At 37.1% G+C, this 26517-nt stretch overlaps 1 protein-coding gene across 1 annotated transcript in view; it reads left to right on the top strand.

Annotated features, from left to right (window-relative positions):
* The window catches only part of LUZP2 (leucine zipper protein 2), a 455713-nt gene that overhangs the window by 331878 nt on the left and 97318 nt on the right, over positions 1-26517 (top strand). Inside the window, exons 6-7 of the mRNA XM_046638106.1 lie at positions 7510-7572; positions 13211-13273. Coding sequence (XP_046494062.1) covers positions 7510-7572; positions 13211-13273 — 126 coding nt within the window. The remainder of the gene's footprint in view (positions 1-7509; positions 7573-13210; positions 13274-26517) is intronic.

Below are 26517 nucleotides of genomic sequence, written 5' to 3'. Positions count from 1 at the left end.
CCATTGAGGAACGCTTAGGTTTTCTCCATACCTTGGCTACTGTGAATAATGCAGCAATAAACATGGGGGGCAGTGCAGACATCTTTTCAATATATTGTTTTCAATTCCTTTGGATATACACTCAGAAGTGGGATTGCTGGATCATAGGGTAGTTCTACTTTTAGTTTCTTGAGGAACCTCCATACTGTTTTCCATAGTGGCTGTACCAATTTACATTCCCACCAACGGGGCACTAGACTTCCCTTTTCTCCACATTCTTTCCTACTTCTTATTTCTTGTCTTTTTGATGACGGCCATTCTGACAGGTGTGAGGTGATGTCTCATGTGGTTCTCGTTTGCATTTCCCTGATAATTAGGGGATGTTGATGATGATGTTGAGCACCTTTTCACGCACCTGTTGGCCATCTGTGTGTCTTTTTCGGAAAAATGTCTATTCACTTCCTCTGTCTGTTTTTCAATCAGGTTGTTTATTTCTTGTGGAGTTTTTTTGTTGCTGAGTTCCATGAGTTTTGTATTCTCCCTATAAAATATTGCCTAAAATTCAACTGCTAATTAAGCCTGTATGGGGCAAACTTTAGATATGTTATTGAATTTGAAATCCAAAATTCTTCTTACTTTATTTTTCTAAAGAGTAAATCTGATAATGCGACTATTATGCTAAACATTCAGCACCATGACTTCAGCGGCATACAGGGCCTTAAGTGGCTAACCCCAGCGCACCTCTCCTGCTCCTTCTTTCAGCTCTTTCCCCAGTGCCTTATGCATGATTTCGTTGAACGTCTTGTATTTCTAATGCCCGTGCTCTTCTCTGTTTCTTGGTTTTTCCTATTATTTGGCTGACTCCTCTACACATCTAAAGAGGGCTCAGCGTCACTCCCTGAGCAGATGCCTCTCCAGAGCCTTTGAGTGCAACTGTCAGCCTCCTTCACGGATTGTGGACTCCTTGAAGAGAAGGATTGTTTTAACCCTATTTCCAGTACATAAAAGGTCTTTATAAATGTTGACAAGAATATTAATGCTTTTGGCATAAAGTTATTTCTGGAGTGAATGGCATCTCATATATTTAGCCACATTTTTTATTCAATCAGAATAAGCGCTCTCTGATAGTGGAAAGGAGTTATTAATGGCAGCAGAAGCAGGTTCCGTTTCCAAGAGAATTGTCTATTTTAGAGGAGGAACAAATCAGACACAGAGAGACATACCAAGGAGTGCAATGACTCCCACAATAAACTTTTCTTCATCTATAAGAGAAATTAGAGGGCTCGTTAACTAGAAACTTATCTACCATCTTCTAAAATAATAATATATATAAATCAGGATGCTGAAACCCTGAACCTTCTTGGCATGCTGTCCTAATCATCAAGAAAAATTTGTCTTTGGTGAATGATAGCGTTCTCTATATTTTTCTCTATTAAAAATGTTTTCTAATTTAAGAAAAAGAAAAATTACTCTTCTTTATTTGTACAAGATGAAATGAATTTTATTGGAATAATAAAAGCTAATGTTTATTGAGTGCTTACCATGTGGCAGTACTGTTATAAATGTTTTGCCTGTATCATCTCATTTAATACAACCATCCGTTAAGTTAGTCATGATAGTTACCTTGTTTTATGGATGTGAAAACAGAGGCAGCAGAGGTTACAAGATGCATCCCAAATCACAGAGCCTCTAAAGAAGTGGGATTCGAGTACAGTTGTTCTGTCCCAGGAGCTCAGCCACCACGCTGAACTATAGCCATTCTATTTGAAAAGTGATCTTGTAGGTATGAGACGAAGCTAATTAGCACACAGAATGCCTAACTAATTTGCTCAGTAAATTAGAATATTACAATTATATCTTACCTGACATCAGAAAAAGTCATCATCTCATGTCCCTTTTGTCCCCTCTCGATAGTAGGACAATAGTTCTGAACGTGCAGGAAGTCTGAGAGATGACCTGGATGTTCTCCATTATTTCACATAATGCACTCTGAGTGTCTAGGGGTTAAATGACTGACAATAGGTGCTACATCCAGTTTGGTGCTCAGCTAAGAACAAAATTCTCATGGAGCACTCTTAAATTCCCTAAGGAATTAGAGCCAAGTTCAGTATAGAGCCTCTTCCTGAGATAACCTCCATGAGAAAATCTTTGAGCACTTGCAAAACTTCTGTTACACTTGTGTTTCACTTGAATTTAGAATTCATGTTTGCAAGACTAACACGCAGCCAGGGTACTGCCATCTCTTGGACGACGGCATAGCTGTCTGGTGGCTTTATTTAAATGTTTATAGAATGATTCTATCACTCAAGTCTACTCAATTCTAAACCTTTCTGTAAAAGTATAAATCTTTATTAAGGGAACAATTAGTCTAGATACAGATTAAATCATAGCATTATGTTTAAACAAGGGGATGATTGGGAAATTAAATGAAAATATTTGATTTCAACTAAGCATCTTTCTTGCTACCTACACTATATTTTCCTATAATTCCTTAAGTCTTTGTTTGACCAAAGGTATTTCAGGTGTCTAAAGCTCTGCATTTATTTTATGAAATAAGTAGGTGACTCATTCCTTTTGGCCTTTTTCTCCATTATCGATTTAGAACTATTTCATAAATAATTTTATCTCCCCTTTCATTGTAAATTCTACTTTTTATTCTGTGTGGCTTAGAATAAATAAAATGCCAAATATGCATTCCTTATTTCGTCTAGTTTCTATATAATGAAGCTTTTCTAAATGGGAGAAAGAATTTCTCCCCTTTATTGACCTCTTCCTATCGTTTTGAATCAAGAGCTTTGGAATAACAATCTTTAAATTTTAAAGAGTCATCAATGGTAAAGTGGATTATCTGACAACTTTCTTGGGATGGGGAGACTATAAATCCTAAACAAAAAGTGCGTAATGTTGTAGGCCACATCCTGATTTCAGAAACACTAAAAAGTGAAAAAATTGTGTGTCTAAGAATTGGCGACATAAATGCTCATGGTTTCGAGCTCAGTCCAATAACACATCCTTTTCCTGAGATGCCCTCAGTAAGGGACTTTGAGGAAATTTGTAAAATATCATCCCATATTTGGTAAGTATCCACATTACCTATTACTCCTAAACTTATGCAAGATAGAAGATTTCCAATTGCAAGATGACGTATTTGAAAGGGCATGCCCATTTCCCAGGCATTTTAAAATCACATTCAGACTGAAACAAACGTGATGTCAAGCAGTCCTATATAACGATTTCTGCACAATCAGTTCCAGGAGATCCTCACACAGGTGCTGCTCTCCACAGCGAGACACAAGAGTCTCCGCTAGCAGTTCGAGGACCGCTGCGGGTGTGTGTACCTTTGATTTACGTTAAATTGCATCTTGGAGACATTAACACATGTTTTCAGCAGCCTGGCAGCAGTGGTACATTCTATTTAAATCCAGAAAATAATATGATAAACACATTTACATATTTTATTATATTTAACAATCTTCAGTGGTCCCAGATTCAGACTTTCACTGTGACAGTGAACTGACACCTCATCATTGCACCTTGTAATTAAGCTCAGTGATTTACAGCCTCACATTCACTTGTCACAGTAACTCTATTCCTGTTGTATAATCGTAGATACCTCATCCTACTTGGTTCCTGCCTACTCTCTGAGCCTTATTCCCCAGGCTTTCTCTTTATTTTACATGAAATCTCCACAATAAATTCATATTTTGCTTGAGTTAGCCATTATTGGTTTCTGTTATTTACAAGCAAAAATCCCAATGAATACCTAATTTCCTTTGAAAATGCTATGTAAAATGGAGACTCATAGTAATTTTTAAATTTTTACATTTACATATAGAAAGATTCTAGAGATACCAGATTTATACCTCCTTCTATTTTGTAGCCCAGAATATTTGTTAGATTTGAGATACCAAGTAAGCTATGCTGCAGATGTGATGGTTCAAGGTCCCAGGCAAAAATCAAAACTCGATTAAGCAGATCTATTTATTAAGAAAGATTTTCTGTTACTATCAGATTTGAGTTTGAGTTTGATCATATGGGAAATATTAAAGGACATTTTTAGGCAGGGCTGACACATATGTAAGCTGGGATTCCAAGAAGATTGTAAGGACATTTGTTTTAAACGGCCTCAAATTTGTGCATCATCCAATAGGGAGGCACTTCTTAAGTAGGTAGTAAGCAGGGTCTGCCTTCCATTTAGAGAAGCCCAAATAGATGGATATGTTTTCTGCCCACATTGTGATAAGCGGTGGCATTAGCATTAGATAAAAGCTTGGTTACTTGGATGTTCTTCTCTGCTACTCTGAGTCCTAAGGAAGTGACAGAATTATGTGATTGTGTAAGATAGAGTGGGCAAAAAGATCTAAGCGTGGTGTTAAGAGAACAGAAGGGCTGCTGCTAGAATCGTGTAGCTAAAAATCTCAAGAATTCATCAGCTTCAGGCAAGGCTGTATGAAGGGGGCATGGGGGCCAACCACATCGCCCGGATTCAGCATTTCTCTCTCCAGACTCAGGTGTTCTTTTTCTATGTTGGACCTATTCTCAGATACGTTCTGACTTAGTAATGACCCTCAGCACCTTTTCCTCAATAATTCTTGAAAATAAAAAATTTATATGTTACTTTATCAAATCTGGACCAAGACCCTGATCAGCTGGGCTTGAGTCTTATCCTTTGTGTTGATATAGTGGTAAAGTTAGAGTCACACAAGCTGCATGGAATTAGCAGAGAACAATATTTCTTATAAGGAAAATCAGGGTATGATTATTAGGTGCAGGGAAAGTAGAAGCGTGACAGGCAGAAAGAACAGACATGTAAACATTTGATGACTCTTTGAATCTACTTTTCTTTGTATCCCCTCAAGTGAGGGATAATCATATTTGGTCCTGGCATTTTGGGGGTAATTACGTGTGTAAGTTGTTATTTTAGATTGGATAGGGATGTGATCCATTGTTTAGAGGGTAGATGAAGTGATGTAAGTCTGATTACAAAACTGCAAAAACTATGTCTTTAGTGCCTAAATGGTATCAATCCATTAATTCTTTCTGGAATTAAAGAAGAAGTCTGATCACCCATATTGAGCACAAAGGTTAAATCAGTGAATTGTCTGGGAATCAGAATTCCCTACTCAGTGCTCTGTATCATCTGTATTTCTGAGGAAAATGCTGTCTAAGAACAACCTCTGTTGGGTCTTGACAAGTCTCCCAGATGGTCCCACAATTGGCCCCGTTGTGGTCAGTTAAAATTAGTTATTCCCGCCTCTGAATATATTTCAATACAGTGAAATACTCTCATTCTTAATCTCTGGAAATGACATTCAGCTAAGTGGAAACATATTGCTTTACACAGTTGCCCAGAAGTACCACCCGCCAGAGCAGCCTGTGGGCACACAATGTGCTGACTGCTCATGTTTGGGTGGCTGCACGATCTCCACGCCGCCAGCACGGTCTTCCCCTCGTGGATCCGGGTGCGTCATCCGAGTCCGTCGTAAGCATTTCCAGTGAAATAACGTTCTGTTCACTGCTTTACCTAGCACCTGAAAACTGAACAGAATGAACAGAGAACAGAAGGAAAAAATAAAGAAAAAAATATAAAAGACAAAAAGGGGAAAAACTTTAAGTGAAGACAAATTTTTAGTACAGACTACATACACCAATTTTTAAATATTTTATTAACTTTATTATCATTTCTGATAAAGTTACTCAGGTGTGGATGGTTTATGTTGGCACATAAATACTCATATCAGATGTACTTCACTCATCTTTCTCAATTTTATTTATCTTAATTTTATTTTTTAGACATTTTAACTTTTTATTGTGAAATAATTTTTGATATAGAAAAAGGCATAGCAAATTAATATAAAATGTTCTCCTGTAGCTCTACCAAAACCTCTAATGTAACATCACACAGAGTGACCATACAATTATAGGACCAAACAATTAACATTAATACGATACTGTTAGACAAACTATGGACCTTATTTGAAATTCACAAATCTTTCCACTAAAAAGCTATAAACATAAAAAAGGTTAAAAAACCCTAAATATCAAATATCTAGAAACAGCAAACATATCTCTATGTACAAAAACAATAGGAGAAATCAAAAAGGGAAAAGTAGACTAGGTTATTAGAAAAAAATTTGATTGCATGTTCAAAAATATCGCAAATAGGCATTAAAAGAATGAAAACTAGGGTATTTTTAAACAAACAATCTGAGGAACACTGCTGTTAGAACATCTCTATGTTCCCCTTATTGTAGCTTACAAGCTTTTAAGTATAGTGATAATGTATATTAAATTCTCTTTAAAAACCCTAATCCTGTGCTTTGTTGTATGATGAGTACAAATATTTGCAAAAAGTCATTACTTCAGTGAATAAAGATAACCCCTCATTTGTGTAAAACATTTCATGGTGTTGAAATTCTAAATGAGCTTTTTAGAATTTCAACTCTTCACTAAAGAGGAAAAATTAGACATGGCTTCTTTCAAACTGAGGCAGCTGTACCCCCTCTCCGCGTGATAGGAAGATAAAATAGGAAATGATGTTCAAAATCAGGTGGGAATTGTAAGTGAAGATCTCTTAAATTTGATGTATTCATTCATTCAGTTATTCATTTACTCTGCATAAATTTGGTTCAATTTGCTCACGGTGCTCATCAAATTGACTCTCTTTAGAGTCATTATGTGTATGAGATGTACTTTACCATCACATTGTTGGCTTCTGTAGAGACAGAACAAAGTCTAAATCCTGTGGGCTTTACAAAGTTTTCTGCCCTCCCTTAGTCTGCTTGTCTAAACGGCCCTCAGTTGCTGGGGCAGAGACAGAAAAGCCTGAGTGTACTGAGGCCAATATGATTGAACAGCTGTCAGGGTTGAGATTCACATGGCTAAGAAAACAGGGCTTCCATGTCAGAAGTAACAAACATTTGTCTATGAATCTAGGTCATCTGTGATAGGTTCAAAGGGTTAACATATCTGTCTGTAGTGGAGCTCAGCAGAGAGAGTCTACTTATGAGGCCTGGAAGAAGAAATGAATTCTGAGCATCAAGAAGCCCTTTGAGTGCAACACACAGGTGTCAGGGATGTAAGAGGACTCTAACACTGTGGTCTATGAAGGGAGTGAGCCTCCGATGGGTCTGTGAGTGTATTCCACTGGGGTCCAAGGTGAGCAGCATCCAGATGACAGTAGAAATAAATGCTTGCTGTTTTAGAGGGTGCTTTCAGAAACTAGCGTCAATTGCGGATGATTTTATAAAATAACATATATGAATAGAATAAAACAGAGTTAAATGTAAGGCCAAATGAAGTTCCGTCTTTTTAAATGAATGTGCCAATGCTAATACATCAAAATTTTAATTGAATAAAACAAACATTCTTTTACATTGCAGATTCTACTCAGTTTATACAAATCCATTATATCTCATATTATGAAGGACTTACCCGTGGACAAAATATAGAGAAATGCTGTTGACATATTTAAGGAAATTGTTAATATTTTATCACTTCTTCGCAATAAAACTATGTTTCTTTCCTCAGAATAAAAGCTTGAAAAACAAACTCTTGTCAGGACGCAAGCTCTGTGGCCTCCACGCAGAAGAGGTGAGTAACTTTTCTCTTCTTCTAGCTTCAACTGAACACAAACAGTATTAGTGCCAGATTGTTTTTTAACACAGACATCTGGTGACTTTTTTCTTCCTCTAACATAAATGCAAACATTGGAAGAAGGAAACAAAAACACGTTTAAAACTTTTAGCTATTTTTGGATGTTTAAATATTGCATATCCAAAAAGAAAAAAAAAAATTTAAGCCAGTTAAATATTGCTTTCCTAAAATGATTTTCTGGATTCCTTCATTAACTGGATTATCAGGATTTTCTTAATAGCAAATACCTGGAGGTCCATGAAGTTTTCATTTTTGTACCATCCATGTGATGTCTACAAAGTTTTGCAATAACAATAAACAGTCAGAATGAGGATTCTGGAGTTGATCATAAACCTTAAGAAACAAATACATTCATCTGTTCTACTTGCTGGGCAAGAAAATTGTCTCATGTTTTCTTAGGGGAAAAAAAGCCATTCTGGTTAATGCAGGTTTAACTAAAATCCATTTCCTGTATTCCTGATATCTCAAATCTATCGGTACTTTATGATCCCCTATTTAATGTTGTAGAAATGTAGCTCATAGTCAGTGATTCTTAGTAACAGTAATGAGGTCGTAGAGATAGTGTGGTAGTAAGTGATTTCTTGCTACCTCAAAGAGAGGAGACAAGAGTCGCTGTGTTTAGTTGGATCCTCCAAGAAGTGCACACAAAGTTGGGATTAGTTGTGCAAGGAATTTGTTAATGGGAAAGCCTGTGACTGACAAGGAACAGGCATGAGAGTCTTCCTACCACAATGCAAATCTGACCTCTGTGAAGGAAAGGGGAAGGAAAGAGGTTTGGATAGAACAAGAACAGTTTCCCCTTTGTTCCTTAGCAGTCTAGAAGTAAGGCACAGAGCTGGTGAAATACCTCCATCATTTCCTAAATATGGAGCTACTTCTCTCTCCAAAATGCTTTTCCTGTTACTATCACCTTCTAGCAAGAGGGACAGAGAAGATCACCTGGACTCACAAGCATTCCTTTGTAGGAGTCCAGCTAGGGCGTGAAGGTACATATCTCATTGCACCCTACTCGCCAGGGTCACCTGCTTAGCTGAGTGGGAGGAGGCTGGAAAATGTCATTAGGTTGGTGATCATATGCCTATCCAAAACTTGGGATTTCTTTTATTAAAGAAAATGAGAATACACCTTGATGAAAAATTCATGTAAAATTCATCATTATAAACACTGCAGTTAGAGTCTAACATGCAATATAACCATCCTTTTATAATGTCTTTACAATAATATTGAGTATGAAATGAATAGGAATTTTCAATACATAGAAACTAAAGGTTGATGCACCATAAATGAATCATTAAACCAAATGGCTTGTAGACATGAGTCTGTATGGTGTTTCTTTCATTAAAGTTTTATATTTGGGTAGAAATAGCCTCTTATATTGTTTATATTTGATTGGTTTCTAGAAATATTACATGCATAGTTTGCAGTTTCTGGGTATTACTTATATGAGGGTAGGCAGGTGGAGGTAAGTTTTGAATAAGGGCTATCCCGATTGAAGGTCCACTCTGAGATGGTTGACATGTTCCCAGGGTCCCCACAGCACTCAGATACATGAAAGAGAGATGGCTTCCAGCAGAAGATGATTTGGTGGGGTTTAGAAACAAATGAACTAACAAACAAAAACAACCGGAGCCTACCTGCATGTTTTAGTCCCTTAGTTCAAGAATGCTTCAAACTTTTTCTTCTTCTCAATTCCTTAGATCATATATTATTTCTGCCTTCTTATTTACGAATTCCTAGGTGCGCCATATATTAGCATTGTATAATGTTGAAACGAATTGATATATGTTCATCGTAATTTATTCATTTGCCCTATCTCTTTATTTGTTTATGGAAAAAATTTAGTGTTTAACATTCTGGTTGATGAGAGAGACATATTTTTTTCTGCCATGATAACACTGCGAAAGAATATGGCAGCAACTTTAATTGTTTGTTTTCCCACCACCACCACAAAATGGTAATGTCTTCTATTGGTTTAGCAGCTAAAGGGAGCTTATCTTGTAGATCAGTGACCCTAAACACTTGCTACTCGTAGATGAATAATATATTCAAATCCCATCGACATGCAATGTATTGCCAATGTTTTAATTTGCTAAGGCAGAATATTAAAAACAATGGAGTCTACAACACATATCACTACTCATCATCACTATTATTTTATGAAAGAAATGCTATTTGAATATGAAACTGTAGGAAAGGAAAATCTCAGAGCCTAGCTAAAATGTTCTATCATGGCCACCTTCTTCTTATGTCTTCTTCACCTTCTTCGTCTTGTTTTTATTATAATTATAACCATCATCATCACCACAAACTGTAATTTTGCTGTGGACTTGTGAGAATTTCATGACTTACAGTCACCACCAATGATTTACATTTAAAATCATTAATATAATTAAAAGAAAATTACTAAAGTCCCCAATATTAGTAATATCTGCATTGTTTGACGATTACCCCTCTGACAATTATAACTTTTCAAAATCATGCTAACATGCTAAAAGAAAACAGTCAAAGTGTCATTTGGGTGGGTTTCAAATCAACATACATTACAAGATAGAGATGCACTCACTCAAAATGTATTTATTCTTACTCTGCCTACTCTCATCAGGTATTCAGAAGGATTTTGCTTTTTAACTCACTGAAAATTAGAAGGCTGGAATATACAATGCAGAGAAGTGATGAGTGATGAAGTGATGAAAATTTCTAAAAAATTATTTTTAAATAACCATAACTAAGCTTGAGAAATCTAGTTCTTCATGTTACTTAGTGCAGGAAAAAGACATGTAGGTTTTATTATAAATGAATCATTGCGTAATACAAGATTGGTGTTTTAATAATGAATACAAATTATGAAGAAAAGCTTAAATTATATTCTGTGCATTCAGTATAAGTATGCATTAAAAAATGAACACCCAAGGCCAGCCCCAGTGGCCTAGTGGTTAAGTTTCGCACTCTCCAATTTGGTGGCTCAGGTTCGGTTCCCAGCATGGACCAACACGACTTGTCTATCAGTGGCCATGCTGTGACAGCACCTCACATACAAAAAGAGGAAGATTGCCAACAGATGTTAGCTCAGGGCGAATCTTCCTCAGCAAAAAAATACATAAAATAAAATAAAATAAAAATTGAACACCCAAAAAGTTTAAAGTAGGTCCTTTCTAACACTTAAAAGATAGAGCATCAATTTTGTGTAAGAATAGGAGTGAAGTTGGGCAAATTGCGCACACCATAGGTAGTAGTAGTCTCTCATTCCCCATTGATGTTGGTCAACATCAGTTTGGAAAAAAAATGAAAGTGTGTTTTCCTAACAGACTATCCTGGCCACAAATGAGTCCTGGAACAGCAGGGAGAAGATGCCAATCAACTGTGCATTTGAAGTTGGGGAAGATAACAGAAATGGTCCTTAACTGAAATCAGTAGCACAAAATTAAGGATAGTCGTGAAAACCAGGATATGCTTGGAGATGAAGTTAATGTAATAAGAGAGAAACATTGTGTCTGAAATTCTATTCTGGGTCACTTGGGAAATTTTGTGTCAGGATGACCAGAGTCGTAGTAAACGTAGTGTTCTAAAATAGAACTATAAATTCAGGGGGCTGACTACTCAAGTGTGAGTTTTCATTCTTAAGAGCCAGTACCAACCACACACACACAATGATGGCTCTTTGTCTTGTGATACTTTATGTCTTTCATTTCACTCTCACTAACCATATGAAGAGAAAAGGGATGCCTTTTTACTGAAATGGAAAAATAGCAACAAGTTTATAAGTAATTACATATGGTAATTTGTAACAAATCCTTGCTGCTTCTGGGTATAGAGTTTGAGTACATAATCCAGAATTGTTAATGTGTCAAACCCTTTCTCCCTTCCTCCCTTCCTTTCTCTCTCCCTCTCTCTCTGGCCATTCTCTCTCTCCCCTGTCTATTTCTCCACTCTCTGCTCCCCCATCACCCCGCCTGCTCTCCTCACTTTCCCTCTCTCCTTCTCTCCTCTTCTTTTCTTCCTTTCTTATATTTTCATTTCATTTTTTCTTCTTTTTGTTCTCTCTGATCAACTTCCTGATTCAACAGATCATGAAATGCAGTTGGCTCATGATAGGGAGACCTGTGAAAAACTGGTTTCTAACATTAGAGCCTTGCGGTGGTCTATCATTTACAACGCTTTCAATATTTTTCTCTAGTTGGTGATGTTTCCAGCATTAGGCAGGGATTTCGGAATTAGAACACAGTCATGACAGTGTCCCACTGTGCCAACTGTACTAGTGTGCATGGTTAGAGATGTTCTGAATATAATAGGAAACTGAGTCACAGTACAGTTGCAGTTCATTCAATGAAAGACTCTTACAGTAGTATGCTTGGAAAATTGTAGTGTTTCAAAAATGTGAGTGGGCTTTACTTATTAAAGAGGACTTTCAGTTCACTAGGATATAATAGTCCCATGAGGATCTTGTGTTTATTATGTACTATGGTTAGCTACTTTTAAAACTGAAGTTTATTGAGATATAATTTACATACAATTCACTTCATTTAAGTATACAGTTTGATGGGTTTGATCAATGTGTATATTTAAAATATAAAATGTTTCTATCAGCCTCAAAGTTTCCTCTTGCTATTTTATAATCTTTACCAGCAACCCCCAGCCTATGTCAGCTACTCACCTGATTTCTGTCCCTATCCTTTTGTCCTGTCTTGAATATCACGTAAATGGTATTATACAAAATTAGCTTCTAGTGACTGCATTCTTTCACATAGTAGAATAACTTTTGAAATCCATCCACGTTGTTACATGTTTCTGTACTTAATTCATTTTTAAAAATTACCCAACAGGACTCTAGGATTCCATTTCATAGATGTACCATAATTTGTTTACTACTCACCAGTTAAGGGACATGTGGGTTGTTTCCAGCTTTTGACTGTTATGAATAAAGATACCATAGGCATTTATGCATATATTGTATTTTATCTTGAGTAAATGCCTAGAAAAAAGTGCTATATAATGTAGTATGTATATGTTTAACTGTATAAGAATCTGTCAAACTGTTTCCCAAAGTGGCTATACCCTTTCACATTACCACTCAACTATTTTGTCAATTATCATTTTTTTCATGTGACTATGATAATCCATTTGTTTGTGGTTTCTTTTCTCCTATTGAAGAATCAGAACCTATAATCTTAGATATAGAAAGATAAATAACTGAGGTCCTTATGTTAGAGTGTTTGAAACTGGATTTGCTCTGGAAAAACGGGAATGCATGATCATCTTCTGTGGCTTACTGGAACGTATTTCAGTGTGGTAGCCAAACATGTCTGCTGAGAGAGATTTCTTTGCAACTTTCTTTAAATATTACTCTTTAAACAATATGCTTCCTTTGAACAGGCTTCAATTTGCTCTTCCTGCCTAGAGTAACTGGAAGTCCAACTCCCAAAGCAGAGAATAAGCTTTTCTGTTTCACTTCCAAACTAGTTGGGCTCTTTTTTGCTTGGCAGCAAAATTTATTCTTGTACAGTTGGAAAGAATTTTAATCTGCATGTTTGAAAATATAGATGATATTAAGGCCCTAATCTATTTTTCTCTCTTGCAGTCAAAAAGAATCCAATCCCAGCTGAAGGAACTTCGTTACGGGAAGAAGGATTTATTGTTTAAGGTGAGCGTCTTTCTCTCTTCCTCCTCTCACTTGCTAGCTCAATATGTAAGCGACCTAACATATTATTTAGCTTAAATTTAATTTCCATATTTTCACAAGAATTAGAGTTGTGTTTGGCTGCATTGAAAATGCTTTCATTTTCTTTCCTACTTAATTAATGGAGATAAACAAAGATATGGTTTCCTGGGTACATTTGTAATCAAAGGCAGGCATCATTCCAAAGTGTTTAAAGTCTCTTTGTAAACTTCAAATACTTTAATTCAGCACTGAGGAGTATAGTATTTTAGAATATTTACATTAAGGAGAGCATATATGAAGCAAGTTTCCAGAGATGAGATCCACTGCTATCCTACATTCTTGACTTCCAGATATCCCTGCATAAGTCTCTTTGTTATTAAGACTCTTTGTTATTAAGACTCTGTACTTAATCAGTGTTGATTGTTGATTGCCTTTGGTTATTGATACTTTTCTTTACAAGACTATCAAGTCAAGACCTATGTGTAAGTAGACATCTACCACAAACGACGCATGTGGTAGACTGAATAACTCCCCCCCCCGCCCCCAAAGATATCCACTTGCTAATCCCCAGAACATGTGAATGTTATCTTTCATGGCAAAGGATACTTTGCAGATGTGATTAAGGATCTTGAGATGGGAAGGTTATTCCAAATTATCCAGATGGGCCCTAAAAATCATTGCACAAGTCCTTATAAGAGTGAGATAAGAAGGCCTAAATAAGAAGAAGGTTGTGTGACCACAGAAACTAGGGGAGGAAAGGCAATGTAAAGGATTCTCCCCCATAGACTCCAGGAAGAGCCAGCCCTGCCAACACCTTGATTTTAGTCCTGTAAAATTCGTTTCAGACTTCTGACTTCCAGAACTGTAAGAGCATAAATTTGTGTTGTTTTAAGCCACTTAGTTTATGAAAGTTTGTTATAGCGGCAAGAGGAAACTAATACAGACTTTTATCTCCCTTGAGCAGGGGAGATAAGAGGCAGGGGCTCTTAACTGTCGTGCTTGTGGTACATTGGCATTGCCAAGTGATTGAGTATTAGGCTCTTGGTAGTAGGAATAACAATTTGTTTAGTGAATAATAAGTGCTAATTACTTTTTGTGTAATATTCTTTTTAAAAATGTTTTCACCACAATGATCATCCCAATCTATGCATGTCAGGTTTAAATTAAAAAGGGGTGGTACCTCATTTTATTTAATGGTTGGAAAATTCTGGTATTTTTCCAATGAAAACAATAAGAACTTATCTCTTATCCTTGGCCCCTTTACTTTTGGCTTAGAGTTGTGGGAAAGTGTTCCTATTATGTCAAACAATATTTATTAAACACTCATTCCATGCAAGGCATGAATCTGGGCACATCTTGCCATTTGCTCTTCCATAAATAGTCTCCTTGCCATTCCTTTGACCTCATTTGTAACAAGATTTTCCCCAGCACACCAAGGAAACTGTGAATTAATTCTCTTTAGTGAGTGCTGACCCCCACCTCTCAGCACTCTGCTTGTTGTATGTGATAGGTAGATACAAGTATGAAACCCAAGGAATTGCCTATCTTTAATCTTTCATGCTGAGACAGTTACACTCAAGATATCTTAACTCCTACATTCAGCTTGGCCTTAGCTTTTTGCAGTCATCAAAAATAAATAGTTGAAACTGGCAAAAAAAGAAAAAGTGTGTGCATGTGTTTGTATATTTTCATTTACAAAGAAATTTCTAGTTCTCTGTGAATTAGTTTAACTTAATATTGGGAATGTAATAAAACATACTCAAGGTCCCTAGAGCTGATAAATTTTAGGTATTAGGCTGAAAGATTTGTATAAAGATAGATCATATGAGGCTGTTTAAATCTTTTGAATTTCATTTCTTAAGTTGAAGAGTTACAGAAAGAAAAGTTAGGAGAAGAGAATGAGGAAATCCAATCATTTTTAGTGATTTGCTTCTCTGTAATATGTCAGTTGTTGAATATAGATTTGTCGTTTATCAACGGTCAGAAATTGCCAGAATCAGGATTTATTGAAAATCTTTATGACTTAAAAATGAGCCATTATTTGTAAGCCTTGTTATTTCACCTCACTTTGAGAGAAGCACTTATATATGGAATCAGGTGAATTGTGTATGAATAGAACATGAAGTTGCATAAATTATGATGCCTTCAGTTTACATTCTTCCAAAAAACTTTTGAACAGCAGGATTTTTATTAACTACGGTAACAAGAAGTCTGGAAGCATGAGTTTTATAGTTTATTCGGTAGCTAAACAGTGCCAATAAGGACCCAGATTTTTTTGTTTGTTTATTTTTCCTGCCTTTTCATGTCATTATCTTTAACTTACAGCCTTGTTTTAAGCTTTGATTTCTCATTGTACTATGATAGTGGCTAAAGACTATATCTATATACTATCTTCGTCCAGCTGTGCACCAAGGCAGAGAAGAAAAGGGGAAGCATTTGTCCTTCAGCATCATAATTTTTCTAGAGGAGAGGAATTTTTTAAGAAGTCTTCCCAAACTTGGTCATGTATCTAAGCAGAAGTGCGACCTTAGGGTTTTCAGCTTCTATTGTGAAGGATTGCTTCTTTTATATATAGAGTAAAAGGAAGACAATTTCTAATGGGGAGGCAACCAACAGTTTCTGCTATAATGCACTCATCTGCTCATCTTGATGGCAGCAAACTCATCTGATGTGCTTACTACTATATGGACAGTGTACATTGTAGGTCTTGCATAAACATATGCTAAATGAATGTATGAATGAGTACATACATACATACACACATAAATAAATTGATCAGGGCCATAAATAGTAGAAACTCACATATGTAGCCCTAGTGGATATGTGATCACAGAAATTTATCCATGAAAATGAGCCCATAAAATATCTTTGGTAATATTTTGCTGAACCCTGAGATGAGTAGTAAAGATTTTATTTCAAGTAGTTTCTCCATGAATCTGTTCAATTTTGAATGGATTTGATGGTTTTTAGTAAAAATAGACTTTGAAGGAGCCATGCTTGCTGCTGAAGAACTTAAATTTTATCTTAAAAATAATGGCATGAGCTGACAACTGCGAGACATGTTGATAAATTCAGTGTCCTTATTAATGTTCGAGAGCTGCCTTTGATGGGGGAAGGCTGCCAGCCGCAGTAAACAGTCTGCGCTGGAGAAAGAAGCGAGGCTGCTGACTGGTGCTTGCCCAGGACTTGAGTTACTCTTCATCCTCCTTGATCCCCCTGGAGCGGATATTCTCTGGAATACCTACTCTGGGTTGGGCTGCTCTATTTTACTTTTACATATAAACTTCTTTCTCTATTCTAAAAGTATTATTTTCTCACTGTAGAAAATTCTCAAAAAGTGCCAAAAAGTATAAAGCCAAAGGAAAACAAACTCCTATTATTCAGGAAAAACACAGAATGTTTTGAAATATTTCATATTTCTGTCTAGTTCCTTCTCTACTAGGCATAATCTGCCTTGCGATTAACATATTTGTTACTATATATTATATATGATATATACTCTGCTTTCTCACATAGTTTTAAAACATAAAGATATCCTTTAATTATCATTTCTTCATTAAAAATTTAAATGTGTAATTTTCCATAATATATGTATGCCAAAAGGGACTTAACTCTTTCCTGATAGATATGTGTATATTCATATGTATATGTGTGTACTATGATTTTAATTTATATATGATAAAAAATGCTTTCTTATTTTTAACTTCAGGTATAGTTTTACTAAACGTCTATCTAACTGTAAAGTAATTCACTAAAATTATTGGAAAATGTAATGTTAATGATACCTAGCACACATTACATTTTTTTTCGAGTTTAGATTTTTTTTAACGTTGTTGAGGAGTAACTGACAAATATAATCCTATGCATTTAAAATGTACAACATAATGATTTGATAGACATATACATTGTGTAATTCCAACATCGAGATAATTAGCACACTTATCACCTCATACAGTTACCTCATTTTTGTGTGTGGTGAGAATGATTAACATCTAAGCGCTACTCTCTACAATTTTGAATTATATAATACCCGCTACTCTCTTATTAACTATAGTCATCATACTGTATGTTTGACTCTCAAAACTTTTTTTTACAATTGAAAATTTGTACCCTTGACATATATCCCCTCATTTCCTCTCCTCCCTGCACCACCCCCCCCCCAACCTGCCAACTACCACTGTTTCTATGAAATCAGCCTTTGTTTTAGATTCCACATATAAGTGATACCAAGCAGTATTTGTCTTTCTTTGTCTGACTTATTTCACTCAGCATTATGCCCTTCAGGTCCATCCATGTTATCACAAATGGCAGGATTTCTTTCTTTGTTTATGGCTGAATAATATTCCATTATGTATAGACACCACATTTTCTACACTTGATCTTAGTCAAAAGGCCAAGAAGCAATCAAGCCACCCTTGATGGCCTGCTGGTTAAGTTCAGCATGCTCTGATTCAAGGGCCCAGAACCACACCACTCATCTGACAGGAGCCATGCTGTGCAAGTGGCTCATGTAGAAAAACTAGAAGGACTTACAACTAGAATATACAACTATGTGTATTTCCTTTCAGAAGTAAAAAAGAGAAAGATTGGCAACAGATGTTAGCTCAGGGCAAATCTTTCCCAGAAAAAAATAAAAATAAATGGCCGAGAAGCGATACACCACATTTTCTTTATCCATTCATCTGTTGAAGGAATTCAGGTTCATTCTCTATCTTGGCTATTGGGAATAATGCTGCAGTGTGGAGACATCTCATTGAGATACTGACTTCTATTCCTTTGGATATATACCCAGAAGTAGGATTGCTGAATCATGTTGTAGTTTTATTTTTTATTTTTTGAGTAACTGCCATACTGTTCTCCATAAAAGCTGTACCAATGTACATTCCCACCAACAGTGTATAAGTGTTGCTTTTTCTCTACACCCTTGCCAGCATGTGCTCTCTTGTCTTTTTGATGATAGTAATCCCAACAGGTGTGAGGTATATTTCATTTTTGTGAATCTGTCTCTTGTCAAGTTAATGTTTATCTCATGCACGTATTAAACCATTTTTTTTAATGAACAAAAGCATTTTCAGTGCTATTAATTTGCAACAAGTGTCAATTTATCTCCAGGTCAATGAGCTCTGGCCCTAAACTATAGGCATCTAGCAGAAGAGGTTTAGAGGGGTTACTGATTTTATTTTCTGACCTGCTTTGACAAGCTTTAAGGTTTTAGAATGCATTTAGTGGTGCCTCAAAATAATTCTATGAGTCAGTCAGGCCAGGTAATAGTGTTACCTTATCCTGGATCAGAAAAACAAGGCCTGGAGAAGTTAAAAGAAGTGTCTGAGATCATTAGAACTAGTAAGTGGCAGAGTTTTATTCTGAACTAAGTCTTTTGACTCCACTATATCACATTTTTCCCAGTTATATTTCTACTTTGTATCTTAGGGTGATTTATACATTATATATATATATATATATATATATATATATATAATTTTTTTTTTTTTTTGAGGAAGATTAGCCCTGAGCTAACTACTGCCAGTCCTCCTCTTTTTTGCTCAGGAAGCCTGGCCCTCCGCTCACATCCATGCCCATCTTCCTCTACGTTTTGGATGCCTACCGCAGCATGGCTTTGCCAAGCGGTGCCATGCCCGCATCCGGGATCTGAACCGACGAACCCCGGGCCGCTGAGAAGAGAAACGTGCGAACTTAACCGCTGCGCCACCGGGCCGGCCCCTATACATTATATTTTTAAGAAATATTCTCTAATGCCCTCAAAGATCTAAAGAGCAAGCTTGCATAGCTGAACATAAAACTTGGTGACATGAAAAGAAAAAACATAGTATCTGTTGGTAATTAAAACTCAATGCATTTCCTAAAAAACATAAACATTTTCGGTACAAAAATATGATGCTTTTGGCTTAGAATTGGCAATCTACCCTACTAGTCATTAAAACAAAAGGATAGGGGAATGTTCTGTGGGTTGGAAACAGGAGAAAATTAATTGACCTTGTCCAAATCAATCCAACCTTTCAGCCTTGTGGCTTCCATGCTTAAAGCACAAGAGTCAACCAGCCTCATTTATTTTTTCATTGTTCTCTGAATAATGGAGTAGGTATGCAGGTTTAGAAGGACAGACAGGTTTCTTATCAGAAGTCATGACAAATTTAAATTTAGTAAACATTATTTTTTCTCCAAAATTGTTGGGAATTCTCCAAATACTGAAAATCACTAAAAGTACAGGACTTTTTAGGAAACCAAACCCAGAGATTTAAAGTGACTTATTTATGATTACACAATTTCAATCTAAGTGTCCTGGCTTCAGGTTTCTGGACCGTTCAGAATTATTGATAGAAAGTGCGTTATCTGTCGGGCACTGAGCAAAGTGTTCTTTCCATTTGAACAAGATGCCTTCATGCTTTAGTGAGGGGCTTGAAGTCAATGGATACATTTCAGGAAGATACTGACTGCTCAGCATTTGTTCATAATTTTATAGGTTTGCGTATGGCATTTTTATTAGAGAGGAGCTTGTATAATTTACCATATTATCAAATGGTCTATAAGCCTCTAAAGTTTAACAGTTTAAAAACCATTACTTTACGTATGGACCCTCACCTGCTACCATTTTAAACACCCCTAGGTGCCGGTAAGCTGAGCTTTCTCTGGCTGTTATTGGGCACGAACCATGTTTGCTCCAAGTCTCTGTCTTTCTCCTTCTTACTGTGTTCACTTATTAAATGTGTATTCTATAACTGCCAGGTTATGTTATGAAATATTAGATGGTTATGTTAGAGACATTTTTTAAAAAAGGTTGATAACTTTAAATCACGTTTTTAGATTTTTCCATTTTAACCAAATTGTACTATTAATTCAGGATTTGAAAACTTGTTATGACATACCACACAGGAAAGCAAAACATTTAAGATGGTTTAAGCCAGGTCTTAATGTATAAATACTTTTAAACATGTGAATATCTTCGTGTATCCCATCCCTCACCCAGTGCTTACCCCATACCGTGGTTGTCTGTCATGGTACTCTTTCCCACTAAGCTTGGATCTGGCCTAGAAATCGCTCTCATTCCAAGATTTGAAGCAGCTCCTCAAAGTCAGTCACAGTTGGTCCTCAGAATAAACCTACTCACTATCCCTGAATGAGCTCTAAATATATATATATACACATATATATTTTGAGGAAGATTAGCCCTGTGCTAACTGCTGCCAATCCTCCTCTTTTCGCTGAGGAAGATTGGCCCTGAGGTAACATCCATGCCCATCTTTCTCTACTTTGTGTGTGGGGCGCCTGCCACAGCATGGCGTGCCAAGCGGTGCCATGTCCGCACCTGGGATCTGGACTGGTGAACCTCAGGCCACCAAAGTATAACGTGCGCACATAACCGCTGTGCCACTGGGCCGGCCCCTCTAAATATTTTGCCTGTAGCTGCTCTTCAGTCTCTAGAGAGCTACTCTCCAGGATCTGTTCACCATTGTCTTACTATTGAAGTAAATAATATTTGTCACATATTTTCAAAGACTTTGTAGAGAAGTGGTCTATAAGCTAAAGAAGGTTAGAGAACAGGGCACAAGTAGGAATCCTTGTGCAGAAAATCAAAATGAAGACAATTAACTTTAGCCCTAGAACATTCTTCCTTGGGTCTGAGAGGGTGGGGGAGCCTTGAATTGCTGACCTTTTCCACCTATTCTTTTCCTATTTGTCATGTTTCATGTGGGTCTTGCCTTAGCAAGCTGTCCTCTCTGAGAGCGGCCCCCAACCTTCACCAGGCTCAGGGACTTGGCACGTTTTCTTGCTGGATCGTATATAGAGCAGTGGCGCCCCCATGAGACCTTGGGGAAAATCACTCTCCTTGTGGGACTTGCCTGGGATTCTACTCTTTCCGTTCCAAGCACAACAGCTGCCAGTGGGTGCCCTGATTTCTTTAGATTCTAAAAGCTTCTTTTCTCAGGACATTAAAAAACTGTTTTTTCAGTGTGAGACATCTCTTTCTTCTCAGCACACTGAAACTTCCATGTTTCTCATCAGAAGTCATCTTAGGTTCTGAAATTATAGATTGGAAATTACAGCCTTTTGTAGAGTTAAATTGGAGCACCCTCGACGTACTCGCTCAGGGACATACCGCGTCCTCAAATGGCTTTTCAGCTCTCATTAAAATATGCAACAATTACAGTAGTATCTCTATTCTAAGGATAATTTTTTATCTGAATGTAAAAGAAAAAACAGGGAAGAAAACAAAGTAATTTCACTTATTACACAATTTTGAAAAATGCCGTTTTCCATATCCTTTATCTTAACCGCGTTACCAACTATAATTTCAGAAAACAAGAGCAAATTATTGTTCTCTTTTGAATACTTCTTTTGGCAACACATTTAGATGGTCCCCTTTGTCATGGCAGGAGACACTCCAGAAGCATATTTGTGAGTTTATTTGATTTACTTCATTTCATTTCATTGCTGTTACTCAGTTACGAGGGCGTTTGCTAACCTCCACATTATAAAAGAGAAGCAGCCAATTACCTCTGAGGGTAATTGCATAGAAAGCTGCGGCAACAGACACGATTTAGAGGAATTTTAAAGAGGAGAATTCTCCATAAATTTCATAGTTTATAAAAAGGGCTGTACAGCTTATGAAGGCAGGAGCAGAATCCCTCAGCAGTCCACACTGGCAGTCCTTTGCCACAGCAACCCCACCGCTGGGTCACTGTCCTGATCCAGCTCTTAAAGGAAGACTGCAGGTGTCTTAGTTTCTATGATTGTCATTTGGACTTAACAAACCTCATCTGAGAAACAAGTCAGATCAACTTATTACATAAGATTTCAACTACATAGGAGCGTCACATGAGAAGTATCCTGTGACATTCTCGATTCTAGTCTCTTGCATGATGTTGCCTCATCTCCCGACAGCATTGCCTCTGATTGTAAAGGCTCAGTGATTGAGGTTCACGCCATCCTAAGGCAGGTTTTTTCCTTCTTACGAGTTCTAACTGTTGGAGAATCCCCTTCTCACTCCTGATTATATTCGAGTTTTTGTACATACACATCTGATTCCCATACAGATGCCAGGCTCATATCTCTAAAGTAATGTGTTCTTCCCCACAGTCTTGTTGGGGTTCCTTCTTTAGTCTTTGTCTCCATTTGCCCTTTCTATTCTCTATGCTCACTCTTTCAAGACCCCTTCAGAAGGAGAATCTAAGTTTATGATACAATTGTTTTTCAGCCCCAAGAACATTTGTGGTTTTAGTCAAGGGTAGAACTCAATTTACTGCTAATGGTGAAATAAACTGGGGAGGTGAGGTGGGGTGTGTTATTGAGTAGGCGGTGAAAATCCTGTCAGTGCCCTGAACTCATGCTACTCAGCCAGAAGCCAAAATTTACAGTCACCAACAAACATTTTTCCAGATTTCTTCCCAATTTTGTAATCTCTACTTTTGTCAAAGTCACTGCTAGCATACCCTTCCATTCCGACCCCAACCACTGCTACTCCAGCTCCAGAAATAGAACTGTGAAAATTCCCTGAGGCTAGAAATACCCACAAGGGGCATTTTAAATGATGTGCAGAAATTCTATGAACATATTTTGGATGAAATCTTTTTGCTTAATCAGTGCTTCTTATAATGAATCACTAAACCACAGAGCACCCCCTATGGGGTCTGGGAGCACAGTGCATGCTGGAAGAGGCGGAGAACAGCACTGCTAAGAGAGACTGTTTCACAACTTTGACTAATCTCTCTACAGAAGGTCTTATACCAAACCTAAGCATCATCTACTGAATATTTTGTCCATTTCTTCTTCGTTAGTAAATGTATCTTGATGTGGTAACAAGAGTATATGGTTACAGCCAGGGGATCTGGTCTTTGTCAGTGTTTTCACTTAAGCAGTCACTTAGTCTTGTTGGGTATCAATTCCTCTGTCAGTAAACTATGGATAAGATTAATACACACACTTCAGAGTTATTTAACGGGACCAAATGAGATTATATATGCAAATGAATTTTGTGAAATATTTTATACACGCTCCATTATCAATGGTTTTTTTTTTCCAGAGGGAAATTTATTTCTCAAGATATTACCTGGTCCCTTTTTCAGAGTCTAAACAATTATTCTTCTTAGTCTCCTTCAAGAAATGCATCACATCTTCTCAACTCGGGGCGTCACACTTTGCAGCCTCTGGCATGTGCAAAACCACACTCTAGGCTCTTTTTTCTCCATTAGGATATAGACCTGCCTTGGAAGGCAGCAGAAGAACAGTTCATCCCCTTCATTTTAGGCAAATGTATTTGTTTTATTTATTTATAACTAAAGGCAAAAGAATTTGAGAATGTTCTGGACAGAAAAACAACTCATGGTTTTTAGTATTTATATGCAATCAAGGACTAAAGGCATAATAGCTTTTTAGAAATGATATTGTTGGGATATCCATATTTTTCTAATAAAGTTTTTACTTTTATTTTATTAAAGAAAAGAAATTGATGTAGAGACCAAGAACTAAATGCAATTTCTTAACATAATTGCAGCTGACCATTGTCTGGAGTCAGAGACAGGGAAGATTACATTCTCTTTTTCTACTCTTTTAACTTATTGTTTGTGGGGATAATAAATGGAAGTTGTCTGTAATCTTAGATGCTGAGAAACATTTGCTATAATAATTTGGTTTCATGCTTGCTTCTATCTTGGATAAATTTGATATGCTGATATACTGGTAACTTATTTGTTAAAATATGTAAAATTTTCTAAAATATTATTGAGCATAGCCCTCTGGAATTTTTTTTGTTGTTTTAAGTTAAGCATAAACTACATTAACTCAGTATTACATCACTCCCCCTTTTTTGTGTGTTACATTTATTTTTGCTTTAGATGCAGTGCAGATAATAGTGATCCTGCATATACATTTTCACTTATTCAAGCCCTTTTGTTTGCATGCTTCTTGAATTTTAACATTGTGTTAGTCTGTAAGAGTTCAGTAGCAATCAAGCCCGGTCTTACAGGTTCCCTGTTCAGTTCTGGCTGTTTTAATAATAATCCTCAGCTTTACTGAATGCGGATGTTCCATTGGTGTTTCCTAAGTTTTAACGTGTTGCGATCACCTGAGCATCTTATTAAGAGCACATTCTGATGCCCTAGGTCTTGGACAGGGTTTGAGATTCTGCATTTCAACGAACCCCTTGACAGTGCTGACTGTGCCGGTCTATGGGCCACACCTTAAATTACAAGGCTGTAGGCATTTAATTAATCTGATGTGAAAGGGTTTTGTTTTACTTATTCTTAATTTTAAAATTCTGTGGACATTGTTGTGACAGAAAGAACTACCATTTGAAATCAGGTGATCTGAGTTCCCTTTCAGCCTTTTCTTACTGGTGTTTCTTTTGTACATGGACCTTTGAAAGAGGGTGTTTGCATTTATTTTTTAACATTCTCATTTTTTTTTTCACTCATCATGGTTGACGCATTGTTGCACGCATCAGAAAAACAAAGTCGGATGGAAAATTGCTCTGCCCTCAGTATAGTAGGGGAGACAGGCTAGTTTACAATTAATTTCGACAAAACGTGATAACTGTTTTATAAGTATCTCATCTACCACTCTTGTGGGGGGTGGTCAGTGAAGGAAGGGTCAAAGATCAGTAAAACTATTAGTGCAATGGGACAAGCTTCATGGCAGAGGGACACTGGATTAGACCCTGAAGGCATTGCAGCAAAGCCTGTGCTTGGTAAACACTCAGTACTAAATATCTGTAGAACTGATGGAAAGAAGAAAGGAAGGAAAGAGTCACGGAGTGAGTGAGGGATGCTGTCTTTGTTGAGAAAACAGTCTAAACACAGGCAGGGGCATTGGCCATGCATTACTATTGAATAAGTTGTCAGAGGAACTTGCTGAAATTTTTGGTACATGTGGAGAGAGGCAAGAGAAGAGATGGGGAAGACAGGATGGTGCCAAATCATGAGGGGCACTGATGGTGATGCTAATAATTTTTAGAGAAAAGTGTCAATTTTATGAACAGTGCTTCCCTTTATTAGTGAGAAAAAGGTTCAAGCTCCTGCTAGCTTGCCTGTGGAGATCAGTTTCCATCTCTGGTTTGTTTTTCTCTGCCCATGGGTCCTGGGCAAGGCCTGTCTTTCCAGCCAGGGGGGCACATGCCAGCAAACTTGACATCATGTGTGTGCTTCTGACTGATCACCAGACCCACAGGTTCTGGTCCTGTTTTGTTTTCTCTTTTACTAGTTACCAACTTAAATATCTCTAAATATCTTTAAAGTAAATATAGGACAAAAGGAGAGAGGAAAGGAGGCTGATGATATAGAAGCATTATACTCAGAAAATAGACCCCCCAAAACCTCATTATGGTCTAATATTTTCGTATTTCTTTTTAATAAGCAATTTAATGAGAATGGAAACTGTATTGCTGCTTAATGGGGTATAAAACTTTTCTCATTTAAAGTTATCTGCTAGGCTGTGAAAGAAGTAGACTCAAATATTCTGGGCAATAAGGAAAAACACGGCAGCACTTGGATTAGTCCTGCCTACTTTGGGAATTTATGAAGCCCATGTCCTATTCACACTGGGCTCCCTCTCTTTATCTCCAAGCCGTAGCAGAGGCCAGATTGTGCAGCTCTGAAGAGCAGAGGCTCTGGATGCAGGTCTCTGTTTTATACTGACTGCCAATACAGTATGGACTTGAAAGAGATAAGTAAGTTAGGTCTCCTTTTTTGCATCTGTAAAATGGGATTAATAATGGCTTCTATAGCATACAGTTATTTTGAAAATCTAGTCAGTTGAGACAAGTTAATTATCAACTTACAATAATGTCTCGTGCATCTTAAGTGCACAATAAGTATTAGCTATTATTGTTTGAAAAGAGGAAGTGAAAATTTTACTCCTTTTTTTTTCTTTTTTTGAGGAAGATTAGCCCTGAGCTAACATCTGCTGCCAATCCTCCTCTTTTTGCTGAGGAAGACTGGCCCTGAGCTAACATCCATGCCCATCTTCCTCTACTTTATATGTGGGACGCCTGCCACAGCATGGCGTGCCAAGCGGTGCCATGTCTGCACCCAGGATCCAAACCAGTGAACCCAGGGCTGCCGAAGTGGAATGTATGAGCTAGACCACTGTGCCACTGGGCCAGCCCCAAAATTTTACTTTCTTTTGATCATAGTATTGATAACCAAGTGTTTTGGTTTCTAACAGAAACTTGGACAAAATCCAGGCTCTTCCTACACTTTAGTGAATGGCATAAC

This window comes from Equus quagga, chromosome 14 (genome assembly GCF_021613505.1).
Source record: "Equus quagga isolate Etosha38 chromosome 14, UCLA_HA_Equagga_1.0, whole genome shotgun sequence".
Taxonomy (NCBI): domain Eukaryota; kingdom Metazoa; phylum Chordata; class Mammalia; order Perissodactyla; family Equidae; genus Equus; species Equus quagga.
The sequence above is the reverse complement of the archived record's forward strand: the minus strand, read 5'-3'. Positions and strand labels throughout refer to the sequence as shown.